Below are 22,740 nucleotides of genomic sequence, written 5' to 3'. Positions count from 1 at the left end.
CAGTGGTGATGTTGGCACACCACAGCAGGTGCTAATTTAAGGCTCAATTGACGCTCAGGGAGGCCCAGAACTGGTTCTTGGATCAATGTGGACTGTGGCCAGGAATGAACCTCAGGTTGATCTCTACGTTCTGAACCATGGTTGTAGTGTGCTAACTAGCGCGCCACTGCTCCCCACGCAGAGTACATACATTTTGTGAACGGTTGAAGGCAGGCCGGCAGGTCACAGGACATACCCAGGTGCCATTGGTTACCTGAGCTGGCTGGCAGATGCACATATGCTCCCTACTGCGCAAACTTACTGTGGAAACTTGCTGCCTTTTAGCCACCTGGTGCTCCACTCGTGGTTGTGAGTGTTGCTCCTCTGCCCTCCTCTTGCCGGGGGGCGGCTGCCTCCGACTGCCCAGTAGTGTTCTTCACAAGCCTCCTCCACACCTGCATGTACACGTGTTCTCACGTGCACAAACACACACGGGGGCATGAACATGGACACACTTTCAGTCGCACCGGCATGTGCACCACATGTGTGCGCGTGACCGTACGTCTGGGGAGTGCCGACCCGTGCCGTGGTTGATAACGTGGGGCTCCATGTGTTTTTCAGGCCGATGGACAATGAAGTGGACATTACAATCCCCGCAGTACGTTCCCGCACCAAACACATTCAGCACTATGGATGGAGAATTAAAAACGAATGTAAATAGCAACAACGATCAAACAGTCGTCACCGTCTGACAAATCAGTTTGGTCTTTTTGTCACTTCTTCTGCCTACAGTACAGTATGTTTAATTTATTTTGCACCGTACGTAGCCAACCGTGCTAATTGGAGGTGCGAGCGGCACAGACGTCAGCTAGTGCTGGGTGACATCGGAGGCCTCGTTGCGTCGATACCGGCGCCCGGGTCGCATGAGTAGAGCAACCATGATGGACTGCAGTGTTGCATTTGTAGGTCATGTTGAAACACATTTACTCAATCCTGGATGCCGACGGCCCACGTGCTTTCAGGCGGTAGCTAAACTAGGCGAGGCCTAAGGTCAGCCTTGACGATGGTACACCTTGATTCTCGTTTTTTTTAAGTAAAAATCAAGGTGTCTGTGATACTCAACCAGGCTGAAATGTACAAGATAAATTACCCCCGGCCCACTCAATATATATAAAGTTTGTGTGTATGAAGCGTCGAACCCGCTTAACCGTTAGATGTTTACGACACCGATGGCCTAAGCCGACAGCGAGCGGTGCTCTTGAGATGATGAGCGGTTCTCTTAGCATCAAGGTCGGGGTCGCGCAGCAAGGTCGCGCAGGGCGACGACACCGCTCGCACTTCTGTGGAATACAAACGGTCCTGATTTAGATGCCCACTAAAAGCACTTGCTAGAAGAGTAGGGGAAGGGTAGGGGGATGATCTGTGTGCGCACATGTGTTTACGTGCGTGCGTATGTGTGCGTGTGTAGACCATGCCCGATGATGAGCCCATTGACCCAGGCTTCTACAAACTGTTCGACCGGCTGGCAGGGGAGGTGAGTCACTACATGATGGCAACCGGACAACTTACATGCACTTCCAATCTTTGTTGTGTGTTCTTGTGCATTGTATTCATCATCATCAGCCACGGTCTTATCCACTGCCGAATGAAAGCCCTCCCAACCCATCGCCGTCTCTCACAATCCGTTCAGCTCCTGCACATGAGCTGATTTCATTTCCACGGTGGATATCGACCGGGTACATTCCCGCCTTGAGTTACCAATCTGTTGTTAGCCCTCAGTCGCCAGCCCTCATCCCTTTTCGCTTCATGTTCCGCCCGTGCCCTCGTGCACAAAATAAGCGCAGTGAGGTGCCTGCACTGAGGCGGGCGGACGCGTGATGTACCCGTGTGTGCGTTTGTGTCTCTTAATTGGCAATCGTCTCCTCCCTGCCTCTCGATTCCCCGTCTACAGGACCAGGAGATCAGCGCCAAGGAGCTGCAGAGCATCCTCAACCGCGTCGTGTCCAAGCGTGAGTGACGCAAACGCGGGCACCTGCATGTGTGTGTTGGGTGCCTGCTTGCGTGTGTGCGTTTGATTCCCGCTCATGGCCAACACCAGCGATGATTATCTGAACGGGGCATGGGCCTCCCCGAGTTCGACTCGGCGTGGAGCTGGCCACCCACCCCCTCGTGTGCCGTGCTGGCCTTCATAGGTGCCCGCTAACAGCACTTTCCCCGACAATCTGTTAAGGCTATGAAGGGGATCTTTTTCTTTGGTCTTTTGTTCACCTGTTGACATTTACCAAGTAACATTAGTGTAGTGGGTATTTTGGTTGGCTACTTATGGTTCGTCATACATACGTGTTGACATTGTGTGTGTGAATGTGTGTGTGTATCTGTGCAATAGATGCCAACCTGAAGACGGATGGCTTTGGGCTGGAAGCGTGCCGCAGCATGGTCTCGCTCATGGATGTATCCTTGTCGACCAACAGGGGAGAGCGATGTTAGCGAGCGCCTGTTAAATCCGGCGCGACACGTGTAATGAGGTTGTCAGGTTAGCATCACATGGCATGTCACACGCACACACCCTGCCACTAGCCAGTACTAAAACTAAACTAAACTCTTTTTATTATACCAGGTAAGTCCCACTGAGCTATGTAGGTATTTTTCTGAAGCGACCTAGCCACAAGTGATCACTCAACGAAGTGGCTTATTTTGTGTAAATGCATAGCTGCCAAATGCTCTCTTATAAATGTGGAGGGTGGAAAAACCGGGAGGAAAATCGACGCGACCACGGGGACAACATGTGGTCCTTTGCCAAATCACTTGGCGCATGCGAGTGTGCGGGCACACAGACACAGCAATGTAATCGCCGCCTTGAGGGAAAGCTTCGGTTCCTGAAAAAGCTCCCAACGTGTGTGGAGCGAAGCTTTCGGAGACCGTGCCGAACAGCGCACGGTGAAACCCGAAAACACGTCGGAGAGCTGCTACCTACCTCCAATTGATTTGTGTCCGCCTACAACCCGCCACCCCCGCAATTCCACACGATGCCATCTCTGTGCGTGGTGTGCGTGGAGACGTTTGTTCCTTTACAATCGCTGCAGAAAGACGGCACTGCCAAGCTTGGCGTGAAGGAGTTCAACTTCCTGTGGAAGAAGATCAAGAATTGGCAGGTGCGACGCTCGTTTTAACGACACACGTGCGTAGCACGTTTTTCTTTGCCAATCCACTGCTGGATGAGTGCTTCCCCACACCTTACGGCCCATTGTGAGACAATGGACACGTCATTCGAAGGGAGTGCAGAGCAACAATCGGATTTTGCTGCAATGCCCACAACGGCCCACGACTACCCTCTACAGCCCACAGTTGGCCACAACGCCTTTGCCTTTTGCACACCGTGGCCTCCCGGCCAAAGCACTTTCCAGGCTCAACTCCACTTAGCTTCCGAGGTCTAAGATAAGACACATTCTGAGCGATCTGGTCATGGGCTATGATAATATAATAATAACAACGACCTTTAATTACCAACCAAAGGTTTTACCGAGTCGCGAAAATCCCTTTCAGGAGGGTCCTGCTATATTGGGATAACGCCCCTGTGTGTGCTTGCGTGCGTGCGTGTATGTGCGTGTATGTGCGTGTGTGTGCGTGCGTGTATGTGCGTGTATGTGCGTGTATGTGCATTTGTGTCCATAGCAAATCTTCCTCGAGTACGACACGGACAGCACGGGAACCATGAACTCCATGGAGATGCGATTGGCGCTCGAAGCAGCAGGTGTGCACGCGCACACACGCGCACATACTCACACGTGCGCACACACACATGCTCGCGAGCACATACGCACATGAGCACACACACTCACTGCCCCCTCCCCCCACCATCCCACCCTCTCCTGGTCCCCGGTCTCGCTCGCCGCCCCAGGATTCCGCCTGAACGAGAAGCTGAACCAGATCGTCACGACCCGCTACGCGGACGGCGAGAACGGCATCACCATCGATTTTGACAACTACGTGTGCTGCCTCGTCCGCCTGGAGACCATGTTCCGTGAGTCACCTCCCCGAACGCTCCACCTCCCACCTCCACCATGCTCACCCCCATGACTTGGGAGCATGATAACTTGGGAGTGTTGTGGGGGGGTCACGGCAGAGGGCCCAGGTGGTGGTGATGTGGATGTTGTATGTACGTATACGTTGAACTTCGTTTGCACCGTACGTAGCCAACCGTGCTGATCGGAGGTGCGTGGGAAGGACAACAAACTGAACACATAAATCATGTTGGTGTCAGTGGTGGTCGTGATTCTAGTGGAGAGGTCATTTAGCTGACCGCTTTGGTTAATCCGTATGTCTCCCCTTCCTCTCTTCTATGCCAACATCCGTCCTCTGCCCTCTCTCCCACGTGCAGGTACATTCCAAGCCTTGGAGAAGGATGGTAACGAGAAGATCAATCTGAACCTCCCACAGGTAATGGCATTGGGGCAGGACGCGGCGAGTCCTTTCGCTAATCGTCGTTTTTTTGCCCGCTCACGCACATCGCCATGGCGATTGGGTTTGTGGTTACGGACCCACAGCTCTTATGGCGACTGAAAAAACTTGACACATTCAGCAAATAGCACTTCCGTAAAAAAAAGTATTGTATTGCCAACGTTTCGCGTAAAGGTCCATTTATCGCAGCACATTCGTCAATAACGCAGCGCATAGAGAGAGGCAATATCGCCCCACAATTTGTTTGATTATGGCGTATTGAGGCTTCAACCTCTACGTGATTTACATCGTCACATGCGGCGATGGGAACCGGCGGCTGCTGTCAGGCGACCTCCTTGCCGACCCAACGGCTGCCTCCATCTCCCGCACCGTTACCATTAGCAGCAGTAGCGGCAGCAGCTAGGGTTGCCACCTGTCCTGGTTTTCTGAGGACGGACCTCTTGTTGAGGCAGCTGTTGTCCTGCGAAATCTGTTTGTCTTCCCGGGAGGTAAAAAAATCCCAATTCTTGTCCGTTGCGCAATAACGCAGTACACCACTCAAGACGATGCACTTGCAGTTTAGCGAGAGTCTCTCTCCTGTGATATGTCCTTGTTATTTGTGACTCAAAGGTGGCAACCCTAGGGGCAATTGCTACCACAGACAAAGATCCCCCATATAGCCTTAACAGACTATTGGGGAAAGTGCTGTTAGCGAGCACCTATGAAGGCCGGAACAACAAAGAGGGTTAAATGGCCAGCACACCACGCCCGACCACCTTTGTCTCCCCAGTGGCGATGTTTACACACCACACCAGGTGCTCATTTGAGGTTGAGTCTACCTAGGGGAGCTCCAGGTAGCAATTCAGTTATTCGTCACTGGTATTGGTCATGAGCGGAAATCAAATTCGGGTCGCCGGGTTCGTAGCGCAGCGTGCTAGCCGCTACACCACCACTCCGCACATGCAATTGCCACCGCCACATCTACCACCTACACCAGCAGTAGTTGTCGTAGTAGCAGCGTCTGTAACACATGACGTCGCATTTGTCTCCACAGTTCCTCCACGTGACCATGTTCGCTTGAGAAGACAATGATCGCAGAGATGGGGGCGGGAGGGGGGGGCGGCTGTGCCAGGTGGAGTGTCATCACTCGAAAGCTCAAGCAAGAATCTCCCCTCAAAAGAAAATAAAGAAACATATAAACATGTATTTTTTAAGTCGAGCAACAAATTAATGTTGTCTTAAATATATATATCCTCTCAGCCATCATGAACGCCCAGTGGTAGATTCTGTAACATCTCCATGTGTGCACTCTGTATAACTCGCTACAGTTCCATTTCCTCTCGGGGTGTTCTCGTTATTTCTTTAGCGAGCTTCTCACTTCCGATCGTGTCGAACGCCATTTCTTTTCTCGCTGCTCCGTGACCTCACAGACGAACGGTTGGGGTCTCTTAATCGTTTGTTGCATCACCGAAAACGTTTCCAAACTACGGTCCAGGAGAGAAATGGCCGGTAGCTGTGTCAGATTTTTTGTTTGACACCTTTAGTCTCATCGGGTCCCTGCTGACAGCTTTTTGTGTTTAGTTTGTTGTCCTTCCCCCGCACTTCTGATTAGCGTGGATGGTTACGTACGGTGGGAAAAAGTTCAACATGCATACAGGTCTATTCAGGTCAAAAGCGTCTCTCGCCATTCAGGCACACGTTTGGATGGTGCTCATCTCTGTTCGGCGGCCTTCAGCCATTGGTGAGGGCGGCCTCAACAGGAGGATCACCGCTATACATGGAACCGAAATAATGGAAGCTTGGTGGTTGCTGCCCTTGTTTGTCTCGCGTAGATTTTTGTAGCGGTCGTTCAGTACCAACGAGACGGATGATTCAAATGAGTTGGTGCAAACAAGATGGATGATACAAATGAGATAAACTACAAATGATAAAAAAATCACACGAGCATCGCTTTAATGAAATTGGACATTTTATTTGGCAAGAAATTTCTCACCAAACTTTTGCATACGCTCACACACGTCTGACAGAAAATGCAGATGCTAGCCGGTACGTTGAAACGTTTTACGATAGCCTAACAAGAAATCACAGTGATTGCAACGACGGTGTTTTACTTTCACCCTAGGGTCGGCGGAGATGACTGCCCGCTGGAGTTGATCGCGCAAAGGCTGTGTTCAACGTGCTTGGGTTCGATCATGGGCGGTGCCGTGCCGTTGCCTTGGTCACAGCCCCTTGTAGTCGTAGTCCATCGACCCCGAACCTGATATTTCACTTGTCCCGCACCACCTGAGAGGTTGGCATAGCTTTTGTGGTGCTGATTTATCTCTGTCACCATTCACAGCGGATTACGCGGTCACCATCAGAAATGAGTGGCTTATCCAGTAAGTTTACTCGTACTGGCCGTGTAAGTAAATTGGGACGATATATTTGTTGCTACCTCAGGCGAGTACCAATATCTGCTCTGGCTCACAGACTGTTCACGCCGCCAGGGACTCGTCACTCCTTGCCGTGCCTTCTGCCGATCCACCCTCAAAAGTCCCCTGCCTTTCCATGCCCTTCCCTGCCCTCCACTGCCCCTGCCGCGCCGCTCACTTCTCCGCGTCTCGCCGACACACGTGTTTTTTAGGGCCTTTGGCGAGACCGAAAATTATGATTTGGTAGATTTTAGCATTTGTGAGCAAACGATGTCTGGTTTTTATGTTGTTGGTGGTCTTTTTGATTTTTGATACCTCCTTTGGAAACGTAGCTTCGAGTGAATTTGTTTTCGGTCGCGCATTGGGCAAAGGCGATCATTTGGCAAATGCTTAACATTGGGAGGTGAATCCGTGATTGATGAGTAATCTGGACTTGGTGTGGTCGTACGTGTGTGTACAAGGAATACGCTGTATTGGAGGTTTACTTAAACATTTTCACGCATGATGGGGACTATATTACAGTAAATACGTTTACTTTCTCGTACGGGAAATGACAAGTTACTTCATATGAAAAAAAAACAATGTACGTCGTATTCATAGGTTACCTGCTTTTCACCCGTGCCACCCATTAGAGGTGTAACGACGCATCAGTCGGCATCGATTCTTAATCTCGCGAAGCTTCCATCGAATCGCGTTTGCAAGAACCGACGTCTGACCCCTGCAGCCACGAAAGAGCGTTTCATTTACGGAAATGTTAACAATATCCGCAAATGGATATTCTTTTTTAAAGCTCTGTTCTTGAATGGAATCGCGGCTCCGTATCGCGGCGGTAATTCTTTTAAAATCGTCAGCAAATTGTTACACCTCCTAGGGGCGATGCGGTGGGCAAGGCTGGCTCTCCCGCGCTAAGCTTCTGGAGCCATCGCTGAGTGCACGAGGACGCGTAGACATTTGTGAATGCTGCTGCTGCGCATGGCCTTACGGATTGACATTTCACCGCAAAATAAACTGATCAGCAGCTCGGCTGACAATGTCACGCACCGAATGATTCATCGTGTGGTGGCGGCTTCTGTGTTTCTATCGTAGTGGATTTCCACCCGCATTTAAAATCGCGTTTGTGCTATCGGGAGTCGTGTCATGGGCTAAATGGGCAAGCAGCGAGCTGTAGGGGAGAGTGCCCTGATGTGGTACAAGAGGACTTGCGGCGGAATGAACTTGCCGATGACCGATACCGGCTATGTCGAGATCGGCCTGTGGAGAAGGCTCGTGAAGGACGCTACTGGGCAGTTGGGGGCAATCGCCCTCCAGCAATGTATAAAACAGCGATGAGGAGTGGGGCAGCGCACGTGGTGCCACAGTCGGTCATCTCGGTTGGTTGAACCTTTCACGCCTTGGGTATGTCCCAGGACGTCCTGCCATAGTGGCTTTGACACTTCACGTGGCCTCAAAGTGCCTGGAACAAATGCCATGGTGATGCCGTCGCCAGAGCAGGTGAATGGCGGCTGTTGTTGGGAGATGAAGAAATGTCCTGGAACTCCTCGTTTGGCCAAGCCTCTCGAACCGAACAATGGCCCCAGAAGTGAATTTCACAACGACTCAATGGGTTGATTATTCGGCCTCTCTCCCAACAATCGACATAGCTCTTTTAAAGAGTGCTTCTACGTGTCAATTATTCATTAAAAAATATATATATGTATTCGGCGTTCAAGCATTTGTTATGTGTACAAGCTGGATGTGAGCACATTTTATGTGAGCACATTTTATGTGAGCACGGGTGGCAGTGTTATGGTGGTTGGTGCGCTCTCATTCCTGTCAACCCATACGGCTTACCCGTATTCTTGTACAGGTTAGTTGAGTTTTAACAAAAATATATATTGGTGTTTCTCCCTTGTGAAGTAACTTTGTAGGATGGACGTTGAGCTTTATAAGGGCACGGGGTGACCAATAATGTCTGAGTTGGTCTGTAATAAGGTGTAGGGCACTAATAAGGAGTTGACCGGTATTTGCTCTGAACCTGACGGCCCCCAGGTTCAATTCCTGGCCACGCTCGCATCAAGTGACACAACGAGACCCAAACCACCCCCCAGGCAGATTGTGTAACGCCAGCTCTCCATGTGACAGGTCGCCAATTGGAATCGATCACCTTCATTTTAACTCAAGTCGTTATACGCTTATTAGGGATCGCATATCGTCGTCCCTTACAGCAGCAGCAGCTTCCTTTTGCCACTTAAGTGGCGGTGACGTCACCACAGCGCCTGTGCCAGGCTAGGTGCACTTTGAGACCACGTGGATTATTCGAAGGCTTTCTGCTGTCAGGTGAAGGGGCAGGCCTAGGTGTAATGGATTAAATGCCCGAGATGACGGACCACACAAACACCACCACCCCACTACCTCCATGAGCGCCATCACCGCCATCACCACCACACTACCACACATTTAACTCGAGAACGTCTACTAATTAAGACGTCCACCCCACGAACGCCACAACCAGAGGACCTCCGATTAGCACGGTTGGCCACGTACGGTGCGAAAGAAGTTCAACATACGAGAAATCGCAGCAGAGAGCGCATTTGCTATATCTGCTTCTTGGCTCGTTCTTATCTTTCGTCGCATAGGCGTTTGATTCGGTGAAAATCGATGCAGTCGTCCGGAGGACGTCCACCCATAACTGTCCAGCAGCAGCATCAGACTCCCCCCCCCCCCAGCCACATCCAACCTCCCTGTGGCTCTGAGTGGCGAGCAGGCGGAGAACAAAGACGCTCACTCACGGACGCGATCCGCGTGGTCAGGCGCCTGGAGTAAGCGGGGTCATGGGACCGTGAGACGCGTCACATTCACTACTGAACGTGGAGTTCCCCCCACCCTCACCCGTCTGCAATCTCGTGCTTGACGGTGCGACCGGGTACAGGGGGCTGGGGAAGAGATCTGGGGAGGAGCAGATATGTGGCGGGGGGGGGGAGATAGACACTGTGAGAGAGAGAGAGACACACACACAAGCACACTGGGAGACAGGCGAGGAGCAACGCTGGAGAGGAGAAGAGAGCACCGAGCAGGTGAGGGTGGGGGAGTCGTCGCGTTCTCGTGGAGAGTTTCAGTGGCGGCGTCAAAGTTCACCGGTGGCCGAAGAGTCGCCGAATGAGGGTGACCGGTCCAGAGTTGTCCCCTCGTGTTTACTCCGTACCGATAGAAACCGCGCGCACCCAACGCGGTCGTGTGGCTGACGGGATGAGTAATTGATTGTACGTGGAGGGCCAGGTGTGGTAGGGAGGTGGATTGTTCCGCGAATGCACCGTGGGGAGTACGCGTGCCCGTGATTGTCAGCCCGAACCTCACCATCATCGGTCATCACCAGTAATCACAATACACAAGCAGCATTGATAACTACATTTGCGATTAGAAAGTCACCATAACTCAATCTTCACCATCAACAAGCAGCATTGATAACTACATTTGCAATTATAAAGTCACCATAACTCAATCTTCACCATCAACAAGCAGCATTGATAACATTAATAAAGTCACCATAACTCAATCTTCACCATCAACAAGCAGCATTGATAACTACATTTGCAATTATAAAGTCACCATAACTCACTCTTCACCATCAACAAGCAGCATTGATAACTACATTTGCAATTATAAAGTCACCATAACTCAATCTTCACCATCACCCACGTGTGTTTATTTAAAATACACATTTCTACCGCTGGATGCACCTTTCTACCGCTGGATGAAGAAAGGCCTCACCACCACTCATTGTCGATCGTGGTGGATGTTTGACCATACTTCACCACGCTGGTAAGTACGCTTTGGCAAAGCTGTGGAGTGGGGCGCGAGGGTGATTTGGTCATGCCAAGGGCCGGCAACTTGCAGCTTCAGAGCCGCATGCGGCTCTTTAAGGGCCGCTTTGTGACGATATTTATTAAGGAACCACTCGGTTGCATTGCGGCTCTTGATATATTGAGGGTTTTATTACCGAATTCGAGAAAAAAAATGCCTCTTCTTGTTATTTTGGTTGCCGAACACCCCTAGTCGTGGCAATGCCACGGGGCCCGGTTCAGCTGCCGCTTTCCTGCCGACGTTAGCCGTGGCCGGGTATCAAACTTGGGTGGCACATTTCAATGTAACAATACGTGAGATTCACCCCACCTTTACTCAGACCATTCCTCCTCCTCGCCCGCTTTGATAGATCCCGTTTACATTTCCAACTGATCGCCCCGCACTCGCTGTGCACCAAGTCAACGTTTACGGAATTAATAGAAGATAACAGCTGCCTCGGCCCTGGTCTGTTGTGCGCCGACCAGCGCGGTAGAGTCTAACACCCCATGCTCCACATCAACACTGCATGGTGGCTCCTTTTCTCGTGTAATGACGCCAAAAAAAGATTGGCAACCCAACAGGTCGCGCAGCAGAAACGTGCCCCGAGTGCCCCAATGAAACCCTGGGTCCTCTTCGCATGCGGCACACGCGGTACCGCCGGCCCAGCCTGCCACCACGTGTTTATTGGTTGATGACACTGGTCAACAAAAAAAACCCAATTTTTTCTGGCCTGGACTTTTGCAGCTGTTTTAGACTAATTTCAGGGTGCTGATTCCAAATCTGATCTCAGATTTGCTCTATCACATCTCATTTTATGCTATCGGCATACCCCATTTTCATTGATTTTATCCGAAATTAACTCTGTCACTTATGATTGCAAGTTGTTGCGAGTCAGTGACTGCTTTAGTGTTAAAATATGGTGCTGTATTTTTAGGATAGTATGTTTATAATATCATTTTATGTAGATATCCACATTTATTTAATGTTTTTCTTCTGCAGTTTTTATTGAAAATGCAATATTTGATATCTCCAAAATTACCTTACAACCGTTGGAATACCTTATGCCAGAAAAAGTGTGTTGACCAGTGTGATCTTTCCTTGTGCCGTGTGGTTTTGTTCGCACAATGTCCGACGTTTCCGCTCCACGTGCTCGGAGCTTCCGAACAGTCTGTCCGTGACAAACTGTAGAAGTCAATAATATTCGACGAATCAATTTGTCATGACGAAGCCGACGGAACTTGTATGTAGCAGCTACCTATGGGAAACTCAATAATATGTTTCGGTTAGTTTCTGCATTGGGACGTTTGGTCGATTGTGCTCTATGAATGATCTTTTAATGGGCTATATATTTTTTTAGTTAATCAGTCATCATCCATGAAGAATCCACTGCGAGATGATGGCCTCCCTCCCCAAGCCGTCGGCACCTCCCACGATCCTCCGACTTAACGATCCACCCAGACACTAATTCTTTGTGCGTTGGGTCACAAATAATCAGAATGTTTAATGAGTGATTAAAATCCAACAATAATTTATACGACAAAGCCACCACAACCCAATGCATTAAACATTAACTCAGCTGGCGCTTGCAGTAATGAGTTGTGTATCGGGTCAATCTGACTAAAACACACCGTACTGAATATCAAGAACAGCAACAATTTCGTTTTCTAAACAAAGGTAAAAGTATGCGAGACATGAACACACCCCGGTGGCCTTTATTGTGGGGGGCCACATAATCAGCAGCCACGACCTATCCACTGCTAGATGAAGGCCTCGCCCCCACGACATCAGCACTTCACACAGATCGCCCTGAGACACCACAGATCCATCTCGCTCCTCCTGCATTACGAGCTGATCTCGCCAATCCGTTTCCGAGGTGGTCGTTCGTTCTATCGGGCGTGTTCCGTGCTTTGGCTGCCACTCTGTCACCAGAGCCATCTGCCACCATCTCTTACAGCCAGCCACGTGTCGTGTGATAGAGGCTATGCTGCACGTGGCCTGTAATCCGGCACTGGAGGCAGCTCGGGTTTAGTGGGTTATAGCACAAATGCTGCGAAACCCCATTCCAGTGGGCATTGAGGTGCCATCCCATCGCTTGCCAGGACCCAATAAAGCAAACGTGTAGACACGCCACCTGTCCCGTCTGTAGGGGATAGAGTGTTTCCCCCTCGCACGGGTGTTTTTTTTTTCTCTCCGGGTGCTCCGGTGTCAGGCGAACGAGAGCCAACTTCGATCGCCATGAACTTCGAAGAGGCTCTGAGCGCCGCGGGGGGGTTCAGCCGCTTCCAGCTGTGGCTCACGGTCCTCCTCCTCGTGCCGCGCCTCGTGCTGCCCTGGCACCTGATGGTCTACAACTTCATCGGCGCTACGCCGCACCACCGCTGCCGCCACCCCGACTCTCCGACCGCCGCGTCGCTGGATAACGGCAGCGGCCCGGCGGCGACGTGGGGCGGGCAGCCTGCTTGGCGAGACGATGACGAGCAGGGCCTGAGCGCTTGCAGCCTCCGCGAGGCCGCGGGGACGAACGCTTCTGGGAGCCCGTGGCGCAATTCGAGCGAGGCGGTGCCCTGTCCTTCCGGGTGGGAGTACGACCGCCGGCAGTTCACGGAGACCGTGGTGACGCAGGTAACGTGCACGGGCGGCGCGCGTCTGCGCTTGGAAGCAAGGACTGGCATCAACACACCGTGACACCGCTCCCAACTCCCCTCCCCCCCCTCCCTTTTCCCACAGTGGGACCTGGTTTGTGAGCACAAGGCGCTGAACCACCTCTCCCTGACCCTCTTCATGGCCGGGGTCATGCTGGGGTCCTTGGTCTTCGGGTATCTCTCCGACAGGTACCGCGATCCAGCGCACCACCGTCGCACATCCCCAAACAGGTGCCCGCTAACGGAGCGCGGCGCGCCAGGTGGGTCGCGTGGCGATGGCACCGCTCAAAATATCTGCACAGATGGGCTCGTGGGAGAGTTTCACTGATCTCGTCTTGATCGTTCAACCCCTTGCTCCAAAACTCCACACTTCACGCCATCGGGGCGGTGGCAAATGTTATTGGTGGTGTCTTTTTTGTTTTGTTTAAATGAATTACGTTAAACAATTTACAGCACCCCCCCCCCCCCCCCCCCAAATCCGTTGATGGGTGAAGGCCTTCCCGTGCCGTTTCAGTCGTCGTGGGAGTCGTTCGAGCGTTCTGAACGTTATCATGAACAATTGGCCACTGTGGGCTGGTAAAGGTGAGCGAAGACTCGGGACCGATTCAGATATCACTCCACCATTGTTAGCCGTGGCCGGGAGTCGAACTCTGCCTGATTTGCTACTTCCAAATTTTGACTTGAAACTTTCGTGACTGCAGGAATTCATATTCTTGGTTCTTTCGGTAAAGTCACGTAGATAGAAAACAAAGTAATAAAATAATTTATTTAATAAATATATATAATTACAAAATTTTAAATAATAAGGGCAAATAAAACCACGATAAAAATATAAATTGTTAAATAAAATTAAAAATACAATTTTATTGAAAATAATAAAAGCAAAAAACCCACGACGTTTCGATTGCAACACAAGCGGCCTTCATCATCATGCTACGTCCAATCTGCCAAGTGGAGGGGATGATACCCCCCCTCCCTCCCCCTCTTTTTGCCCCCCCAACCCGCCCCCCCCCGCCTAACCACCCTCGTGGCGTCACCTCTGGACTTAGTCTCCCGAGTTTCTCCTTCGAGTGACGCTGACTTCTCCCCGCTCGGGCCGTGGCGGCGGCGGCAGGTACGGCCGCAGGAACGCGCTGCTCGCTTCCTACGTCCTCAACGCGGTGACGGGGACGGCGGCCACGTGGGCGCCGACCTTCAGCTCCTTCACGGCCATGCGCTTCCTCCTGGGGGTGTCTCTGTCCGGCATCATCGTCAACACCCTGTCGCTCAGTGTGTGGTTCACACCATCGTCTCCCTCGCCGCGCCACCAGCACCGGCATCGCTATCAACACGAGACCCACCAGCAACACCATAGAGCGCTGTCACCACCACCACTACCACCATCAATTTTGACACCACCACCACAACAACCACTACTATCCACATCGACACTATCACGACGACCGACATTGACACGTGACTGGACCAGCAGCACCACCACCATCACCACGACCGACATTGACACGTGGCTGGACCAGCAGCACCGCCACCATCACCACGACCGACATTGACACGTGGCTGGACCAGCAGCACCGCCACCATCACCACGACCGACATTGACACGTGGCTGGACCAGCAGCACCGCCACCATCACCACGACCGACATTGACACGTGGCTGGACCAGCAGCACCGCCACCATCACCACGACCAACATTGACACGTGGCTGGACCAGCAGCACCGCCACCATCACCACGACCAACATTGACACGTGGCTGGACCAGCAGCACCGCCACCATCACCACGACCGACATTGACACGTGGCTGGACCAGCAGCACCGCCACCATCACCACGACCAACATTGGCACCCACCACCACCAGCAGCAGCACGAATGCGTAGTTGGTGTGAGCGTCTCGGAGCGTGCACCGCCGCTGTGCGTGTAGGCGTCGAGTGGCTGGACCAGGGGCACCGCACGTTCGCGGGGACGTCGGGCGGCTTCGCGTGGAGCACGGGGAACATGACGCTGGGGCTGCTCGCCTACCTCCTGCGGGGCTGGCAGGAGCTGCAGCTCGTGGTCACGTCACCCATTTACTTCTGCATCCTCACCTGGTGGTGAGCGCCGAGGTTGGGGAGGGGCTGGAGGTGGTGGGGGTGAGCAGCCGCGAGGAGGGTGGACTTGCTCGACCCTCGGTCGGAGATGGGGCCAAGTGGTTGCGCGTTTTCCGCTCTCTGGCAGAGGTTTGCGGTTCGCACCCAGCGACCGCCCTTGGTTAATACTGCGGGTTATTTAACAATTTAAAACAAAGTCTGTTTAAACAGTGGACGTTAAAAATCCCGTGACATTCAAAAAAGGTGTAGGCCTTGTGTACTGGCATCGCGGTTGTCCACATTAGTCTTTTTCAAATAAATGACTTCGTAAATTACCGACAATAGTTGGATGAGGCCACATCGCAGCATCGCTGTCTTCTGTAACACTACTGCAGACGATACTGCGGTACTCATCTGTGAAACAGCACCTTCGTGATAGCCTTGCGCAATGATGATAATAATACTGCGAATACCAAGAGTACTGATTTAATTAATTTGAGTCGATGCGTCCAGGCACAAGACGAGAGGGGGTGAAAGATCGTCGCGAAATTTGATCAAATGTTTCGACATTTTATCAAGAATTGTATTGCCATGATACACATCCGCCCATCTTCCGCTATTTCTCTCCCCCACACAAAACGATCTGAACCGGTCCTGGGCCTCCCCTAGGTCGACTCAGCCTCAAATTAGTACCTGGTGCGGTGTGTAAACATCGCCACTAGGGAAACAAACGCGGCTGGGCGCGGTGCTGGCCATCCACCCCCTCGTGTACCATGCCGGCCTTCATAGATGCTCGCTAACAGCACTTGCCTCAACAGTCTGTAAAGGCTATAGGGGGGATCTTTGTCTTTGTGCACGACTCCTGTGTCGCATCTTCTCCCCGCCAACCGCCCTAACCACCATCTCGTCTCTCCTTTCACCTCCTCCCACCTCCTCCCACCTCCTCCCACCTCCTCCCACCTTCCCGGGATAGGTTCATCCCCGAGTCTCCTAGGTGGTTGCTCGTCAGGGGCCGGGCGAGAGAGGCACATCGCAACCTGAGCCTCTGTGCGCGCATCAACGGGCGGACCAAGTTTGGGAGCGAGGTCACCGTGGAGGTACGTGGTGCAACTCCAAATATACAGGCGTCAGGGTCGAACCCACGACCTCCAGTATCACTGCCTTCACACAAGCATGTTCGTCTCTGGTGGCGATTGGCATTGTTTTCAAGGGATTGACCTTGTGCGTGGCAATGGCTTGGGGTGGCCTTCATCCAGCAGTGTATGTACGTTGAACTTCTTTCGCACCGTACGTAGCCAACCACGCTAATTGGAGGTACGGGAGAAGGACACGTCTGAGTGGGCGTGCCATTGCATGTGTGTGTGTGTGTGTCAGTGTATCTGTGTGCACAGTGTGAGTCAATCTGCGTCGGTGTAACCGTGTGTGCACGTGTGTGTGTTTGTACGATATCAGCGTACCCGTATGTTAGCGTGCGAGGCTGCGCTTGTTCGCGAGTGTGCCGCCGGATTGACCGTGGCTGCTGATGACAAATCGTCATAAAAAATTTCCGTCACCACCACCACCACCGTGCTGATCATGAGTTGGTCCGGGGTGGCTCACGACGTTGCCTGCGGCAACCCCCCCTCCCCCACCCCCAGGCCCTGCAGGACGCGGTAGAGAAGGAACGCACGACGCAGAACAGCACCTTCCTGCACCTGTTCCGCACCCCTCGCATGCGCAAGCACACCCTGGCCGCGGGCGTCGTGTGGTGCGTGTGGGGCACGCGCGAGGAGTGCGTGCACGGGGGTAAAGCCACACCACACCTCGGTAAAGCAACGACGCGACTGGGTAAAGCCACACCACAACTGGGTAAAGCCACGACGCGACTGGGTAAAGCCACACCACAACTGGGTAAAGCCACGACGCGACTGGGTAAAGCCACACCACAACTGGGTAAAGCTACTCCACAACTGGGTAAAGCCACACCACAACTGGGTAAAGCCACACCACAACTGGGTAAAGCCACTCCACAACTGGGTAAAGCCACACCACAACTGGGTAAAGCTACACCGCAACTGGGTAAAGCCACACGACAACTGGATGTACGTGCACGTTGAACTTCCTTCGCACCGTACGTAGCCAACCGTGCAAATCGGAGGTGCGGGGGAAGGACAACCTCAGCACTGATGAACACCAACAATGACCCTTGCCAATTTATACGGATGAAAGATTTGCTGAGTTGACCGTTTGGCTGACCTGACAACATGGCAGTGGAGGAGGGCATGTGGAAAGTGGAGGATGGAGATGGAGGGGGGGGGGGGGGGAGTGTGTTTTCAGTTCATAACCTTTTTTTATAATGAGCAGGGAAAGTTTCTTGTTAGAGTTTTTTCCCTATTATCCACGGGTGTTGCCCGGCGCCAAATGTTCGACGGGGCCGCCCCTGTGGCCACCGTCGTCGCGGTAAAAACTGCGCGCACCTTCTTGACCCGGCACGCAGGTTCTGCACGACGCTCACCTACTACGGCATCAGCCTGAACGTGTCGGGCGTGGGGCTCGACATGTACACGACGCAGTTTGTGTTCGGCGCCATCGAGGTGCCGGCCAAGATCATCATCTATGTGCTGCTGGAGCGAATCGGGAGGCGGCCGTGCCAGGTGGGCACGATGCTCGCCACGGGGGCCCTGCTTGCGATCAGCATCTCCGTCCCCGCGGGTAAGCCGCACGACCACTGCCGCTCGATCGTCCAGCGCTTGATTTCAACCGGCCCCTGTTTGCGGTTTAATTGATGCGGCACCCATGCTCCAGGACCCTCGAGTTACCGATCAAGCCCCTGATCCAAGCCACCGATCCAGTTCAAGGATCCAGAACCCTGGCACCAGGCACTTGCGTTAGCTCCTGATCCAGCTCCTAATCCAATTCAAGGAGCCAGAATCATTGGATTTAGATATGTAATGATGCAGAACGTTTGCACCAGACACTCGAGTTAGCACCTTAATCGACGGCTGGTCCAGTCTTTGAACCAGCCTCCTGTATGTTGAACTTCTTTCACACCATACATAGCCAACCATGCTCATCGGAGGTGTGGGGGAAGGACAACCAACGAAACGCAAAGCGGTTATAAAGAAATTAGTTTTTAATCTAAATTTAAAAGTGCATAGCTCCAGTGGCTTCCTAATATCATAAGGAATTAGGAAGACACTGGAGCTCCTGACCAGGCCCCTTGGTCCAGCCCCCACATCAGCCCTGGATCATCCAGCCCCTGATCCAGCCACTGGTGCAGCCCTTTCATCCAACGCCGAATTGGCCCCAGACCAAGTTCTTGATCCAAAGTCTCTTGTCCCTCCCAGCCCCAGACCAAGTTGTTGATCCAATCCCTGCACCTGGCGCGCCAGGCTGTCTCTCCGTGCGACTCATACTGCGTTATCCCCCTAGAAGTCCGAGCACTGTATGGCTGATGCTCTTCTAATGTAAGGTTTTACGTGGCAGTTAAAATACGGATGCTGCTGCTGCTGATGATTATGATGGGGAAGCTGTTGATTCTGCGGATGAACATGTGGACTAGGCTGCTTGCTAACCAGAATGACGGTGATGATGCTGCTGATCGTGATGAGTGTACTGCTGCTGTTGCTGCTGATGTCACTGCAGATGGGAATGAGGATGCTTCTTGCTTTGACCAGTGCTGCTGCTGATGATGCTGCTCCGTCTTATGCTTCTGCTGACACGTCTGATGGGAATGCTGCTGCTTTGGCTGCTAATGATGCTGTAACTGATAATGATGCTTCTGATGATGATGATTATAATGCTGCAGGTGATTGATGATCGTAAACAATGCAATTCTTGACCAACTATTGGTTGCCGTTGGACCAACGTTGATCATCCAACGTTGGCCCAAAGTCGCACGTTGACTGTGGGCCCCACGTGTGGCCTTGCGTCCTCCAGAGCTGTCACTGCTGAAGAGCGTAGCGGCCATCGCAGGGAAGGGCACGGCGGAGGCGGCCTTCACCACGGCGTATCTGCACGCCGCGGAGATATTCCCCACTTCCCTGCGGTGCTATGCCACCAAAACGAACAAACGCCATGAGCAAACAACAACACCACCACCACCACCACTATCCCGACCACCACTCGTAACCAGGACATACCTGTCAACCCCCTTAACCAGTGCCTACCTTATTACAGACCAATTCAGACCTTATTGGTCACCCCGTGCCCCTTATAGATGTCAAAGGTCATCCAACAAAGTCCCATCACAAGGGAGAAACACAAAGAGGCGAAATATTTTTGCCCGCATTTCAACGGCTGTACGCCGTATGGACCTAAAAACTCAATTTCCCTGCACCAGACTACGGGGTAAACCGTATGGGTTGACACGGTACGCAACACCAACAACAAGTGCCATTCACCACTAAGTGCCGGTGACGTCCCCACTGCGCTTGTGCCAGGCTAGGCCACGTGAAGTGTCGAACTCCCGCTGGCAGGACGAGGATAACGGGACAGACACAGCAGGTGCCATGGGGTCGACTTGCTGAGATGATTGGCCGATGCACCACCTGTGCCCCCGACTGGGCCACCTAGTAACAACGCCATCACAACCACCGAAAAAACAAAGACAAAGATTCCCCCGTGTAGCCTTAACAGACTGTTGGGGCAAGTGCTGTTAGCGAGTAGCACCTATGAAGGCCGGCACGGCACTCGAGAGTATGGGTGGCCAGCACCACGCCCGGCCGCCTTTGTCTCCCCAGTAGCGGTGATGATACCACACCAGGCAATCATTTGAGGCTGAATCGACCTAGGGAAAGCCCAGGACCGGTTTAGATAACCATTACTGATGTTGGCCGTGAGCCGAATTCGAACTCGAGTCACCGGGTTCGTAGCGCAGCGCGCAAACCACTACACTACCGGTTCCCACAACCACCATAACCACCACAGCAACCTCTAACAACAACCAACACCATCACAAACCACCACGAGCAACAACACAACCAACACCACCACCATCATCAAAATAACCACTAGCAACGACACAACCAACACCACCACCATCATCAAAACCACCACTAGCAACGACACAACCAACACCACCATCATCATCAAAACAACCACTAGCAACGACACAACCAACACCACCACCATCATCAGAACCACCACTAGCAACAACACAACCAACACCACCACCATCATCAAAACAACCACTAGCAACGACACAACCAACACCACCACCATCATCAAAACCACCACTAGCAACGACACAACCAACACCACCACCATCATCAAAACCACCACTAGCAACGACACAACCAACACCACCACCATCATCAAAACCACCACTAGCAACGACACAACCAACATCACCACCATCATCAGAACCACCACTAGCAACAACACAACCAACATCACCACCATCATCAGAACCACCACTAGCAACGACACAACAACACAACCACCATCATCAGAACCACCACCACCATGACAACCCTCATTCTCTGTATCTTGTCCCTCTCGTGCCCCACCACCGACAGACAAAACGGCCTGGGCTACGTCTGCACCATGGCTCGCCTGGGCGGCACCGTGGCCCCCCTGGCGGCGCTCCTCGCCGACGCGTGGCCCTCGCTGCCGGGCCTCCTGTACGGCGCCGTGGCCTTCGCCGGAGGCCTCACGTCTCTGCTGCTGCCCGAGACGAGGGGCGTGGAACTCCCGGAGACTCTGAGCGACGTGGAGAGCGACGCGAGGTGGCCCCGTGGCACGGACGGCCTCCGTGGCCGCGGGGGTCACGGGGGTCACGGGGGAGGCGGCGCACGCGACGGGATGGACTTGGGGGGCGATGCAAGGTCAGCGCGGCAGGCTTTTTGTTTTCATCCAAAGATCACTTTCCCATTGTCATCACCACCACCAGCACCACCGTGTTTTTCAACATCGCCGTCATTGTCTTCGTTGTCGCCCTCGTCGTAATCGTCATCGTCTGTTGGTGTCGCAGTCATCATCGTTATTGTCATCTTCATCAGCCATCGTCATTGTCACGCTCATTATCCTCATCATCGTCATCATTGTCATCATCATCATTGTTGTTCATCATCATCGTCATAATCATCATTGTTGTGCACGTCATCGTCACATCATTGTCACGTCGTCATAATCATCGCTGCAATAATTGACATTGTTGGAATCACGCCTGTCGTTGTAATTGTCATCAACAACGTCGTCGTTGTTGATGACAATTATCGCCATCACTATTGCCGTCACCAACACCGGCATTATCGTTGTCACAGTCCATCGTCGCCATCGTCGCCATCCTCATCGCCATCGTCATGGGGCTGGAGTACCGACGCGCACCCGCGATGTCGCACTCTGGGAGGCAAAGGGTTGGTGGATCACCCACACATCCGTGGAATTCTCAAGCGGACTTGTCTGGGTGGTAGCCAGCATATTAACCGCTCTCACCGATTGTAAAGGTGGACATTGGCAAAGGAAACGGAACCAAAACTGAAAGGTGCGCACAATTAGGAATGCGCGGATCAGAAAACAAATGCAATTTGGAGACGCTTTGACTGTTAAGAAAGGTGGCTTGGTCAGTGTTAGTGTTGATGATGATGGTGGTGGTGACGCTACTGATAATGATGATATCGATGCTGCTGCTGCTGCTGCTGATGATGATGATAGTGCACTGAGTCGACTCTGGCCGACGTCTTTCTCCGCCCCCCACTCCTCTACCTCCCTGCCCCTGATGCAGACCGGCAGGGCCCCCTAAGGAGGACCAGGTCAGCTTGCAGGACCTGACCCCAACCGAGCCAAGGCAGCAGGACCACTGGGACGGAACATCTGCAAGCGCAGATGTTGGGCGTCATCGTCGTTTGGACGAGAACCACTCCACAGACACGGAGCGCAGCGTGCGCCTCTAATGTCTGGCGGCGGAGGAAGTCAGCCACTCTCATCGGTGCTGGGAGCCCTGGCTTGCAGGCTCGCTGGTGGGGCGGTGTTTGCAGGGCTGCGACCCGTCTTCTTGTTGGATCTTTAACGCGCCGGTGTCGTTCTTCAACATATTCTTTGGGACTTTCGGTAGAGTCGCGTAGATAGGTTCAAAGAAAAGAACAATCGCAACACAAGCGTTGCGATTGAAACGTCGTGGTTTTTTGTTATTTTCTTTGAACCTATCTACGTGACTTTACCGAAAGACCCAAAGAATATGAATTCCTGCAGTCACGAAAGCTTTTTAAGTTCTTCAACATCTTGACCTGCTTGCATGCAGCAAGTCTGCCTGCGCCTGACAAAACTGTCGGATGCTCCTTTTTATTATTTTTACACCCGTGCTATGACCGTCGTGTTTTATGTTTTACGCGGGGCCTTCTCCGGTCACTCCGGTCGATACGAAAAGTGATTGCTCATCGGTCACGTTGCTCTGCGTTGAGGC

General features: G+C 52.5%; 2 protein-coding genes across 4 annotated transcripts in view; both read left to right on the top strand.

Moving 5' to 3' along the window:
- The window catches only part of LOC144933600 (calpain-1 catalytic subunit-like), a 42,341-nt gene extending 34,474 nt beyond the window's left edge, over nt 1–7,867 (top strand). For all 3 annotated transcript variants that reach the window (XM_078858576.1, XM_078858577.1, XM_078858574.1), the window contains exons 14-22: nt 601–637; nt 1,448–1,513; nt 1,931–1,988; nt 2,366–2,430; nt 3,063–3,131; nt 3,652–3,730; nt 3,878–4,000; nt 4,358–4,416; nt 5,471–7,867. In XM_078858576.1, coding sequence (XP_078714702.1) covers nt 601–637; nt 1,448–1,513; nt 1,931–1,988; nt 2,366–2,430; nt 3,063–3,131; nt 3,652–3,730; nt 3,878–4,000; nt 4,358–4,416; nt 5,471–5,497 — 583 coding nt within the window. In that variant the 3' untranslated portion in view covers nt 5,498–7,867. The remainder of the gene's footprint in view (nt 1–600; nt 638–1,447; nt 1,514–1,930; nt 1,989–2,365; nt 2,431–3,062; nt 3,132–3,651; nt 3,731–3,877; nt 4,001–4,357; nt 4,417–5,470) is intronic.
- A 1,978-nt stretch (nt 7,868–9,845) lies between these two features.
- SLC22A7 (solute carrier family 22 member 7) lies at nt 9,846–22,437 on the top strand. The gene is made up of 11 exons (XM_078858573.1): nt 9,846–9,880; nt 12,856–13,268; nt 13,374–13,477; nt 14,403–14,557; nt 15,212–15,380; nt 16,330–16,453; nt 16,994–17,103; nt 17,833–18,047; nt 19,275–19,383; nt 20,855–21,163; nt 22,063–22,437. Exons 2-11 carry the CDS (start codon nt 12,882–12,884, stop codon nt 22,229–22,231), a joined length of 1,851 nt encoding a protein of 616 aa, XP_078714699.1. The 5' UTR covers nt 9,846–9,880; nt 12,856–12,881; the 3' UTR covers nt 22,232–22,437.
- Nucleotides 22,438–22,740: the final 303 nt, after the last annotated feature.

Source organism: Lampetra fluviatilis, chromosome 7 (assembly GCF_964198595.1).
Source record: "Lampetra fluviatilis chromosome 7, kcLamFluv1.1, whole genome shotgun sequence".
NCBI classification, from domain to species: Eukaryota; Metazoa; Chordata; class Hyperoartia; order Petromyzontiformes; family Petromyzontidae; genus Lampetra; species Lampetra fluviatilis.
Note: the sequence above shows the minus strand (reverse complement) of the source record. Positions and strands in the feature narration are given on the sequence as shown.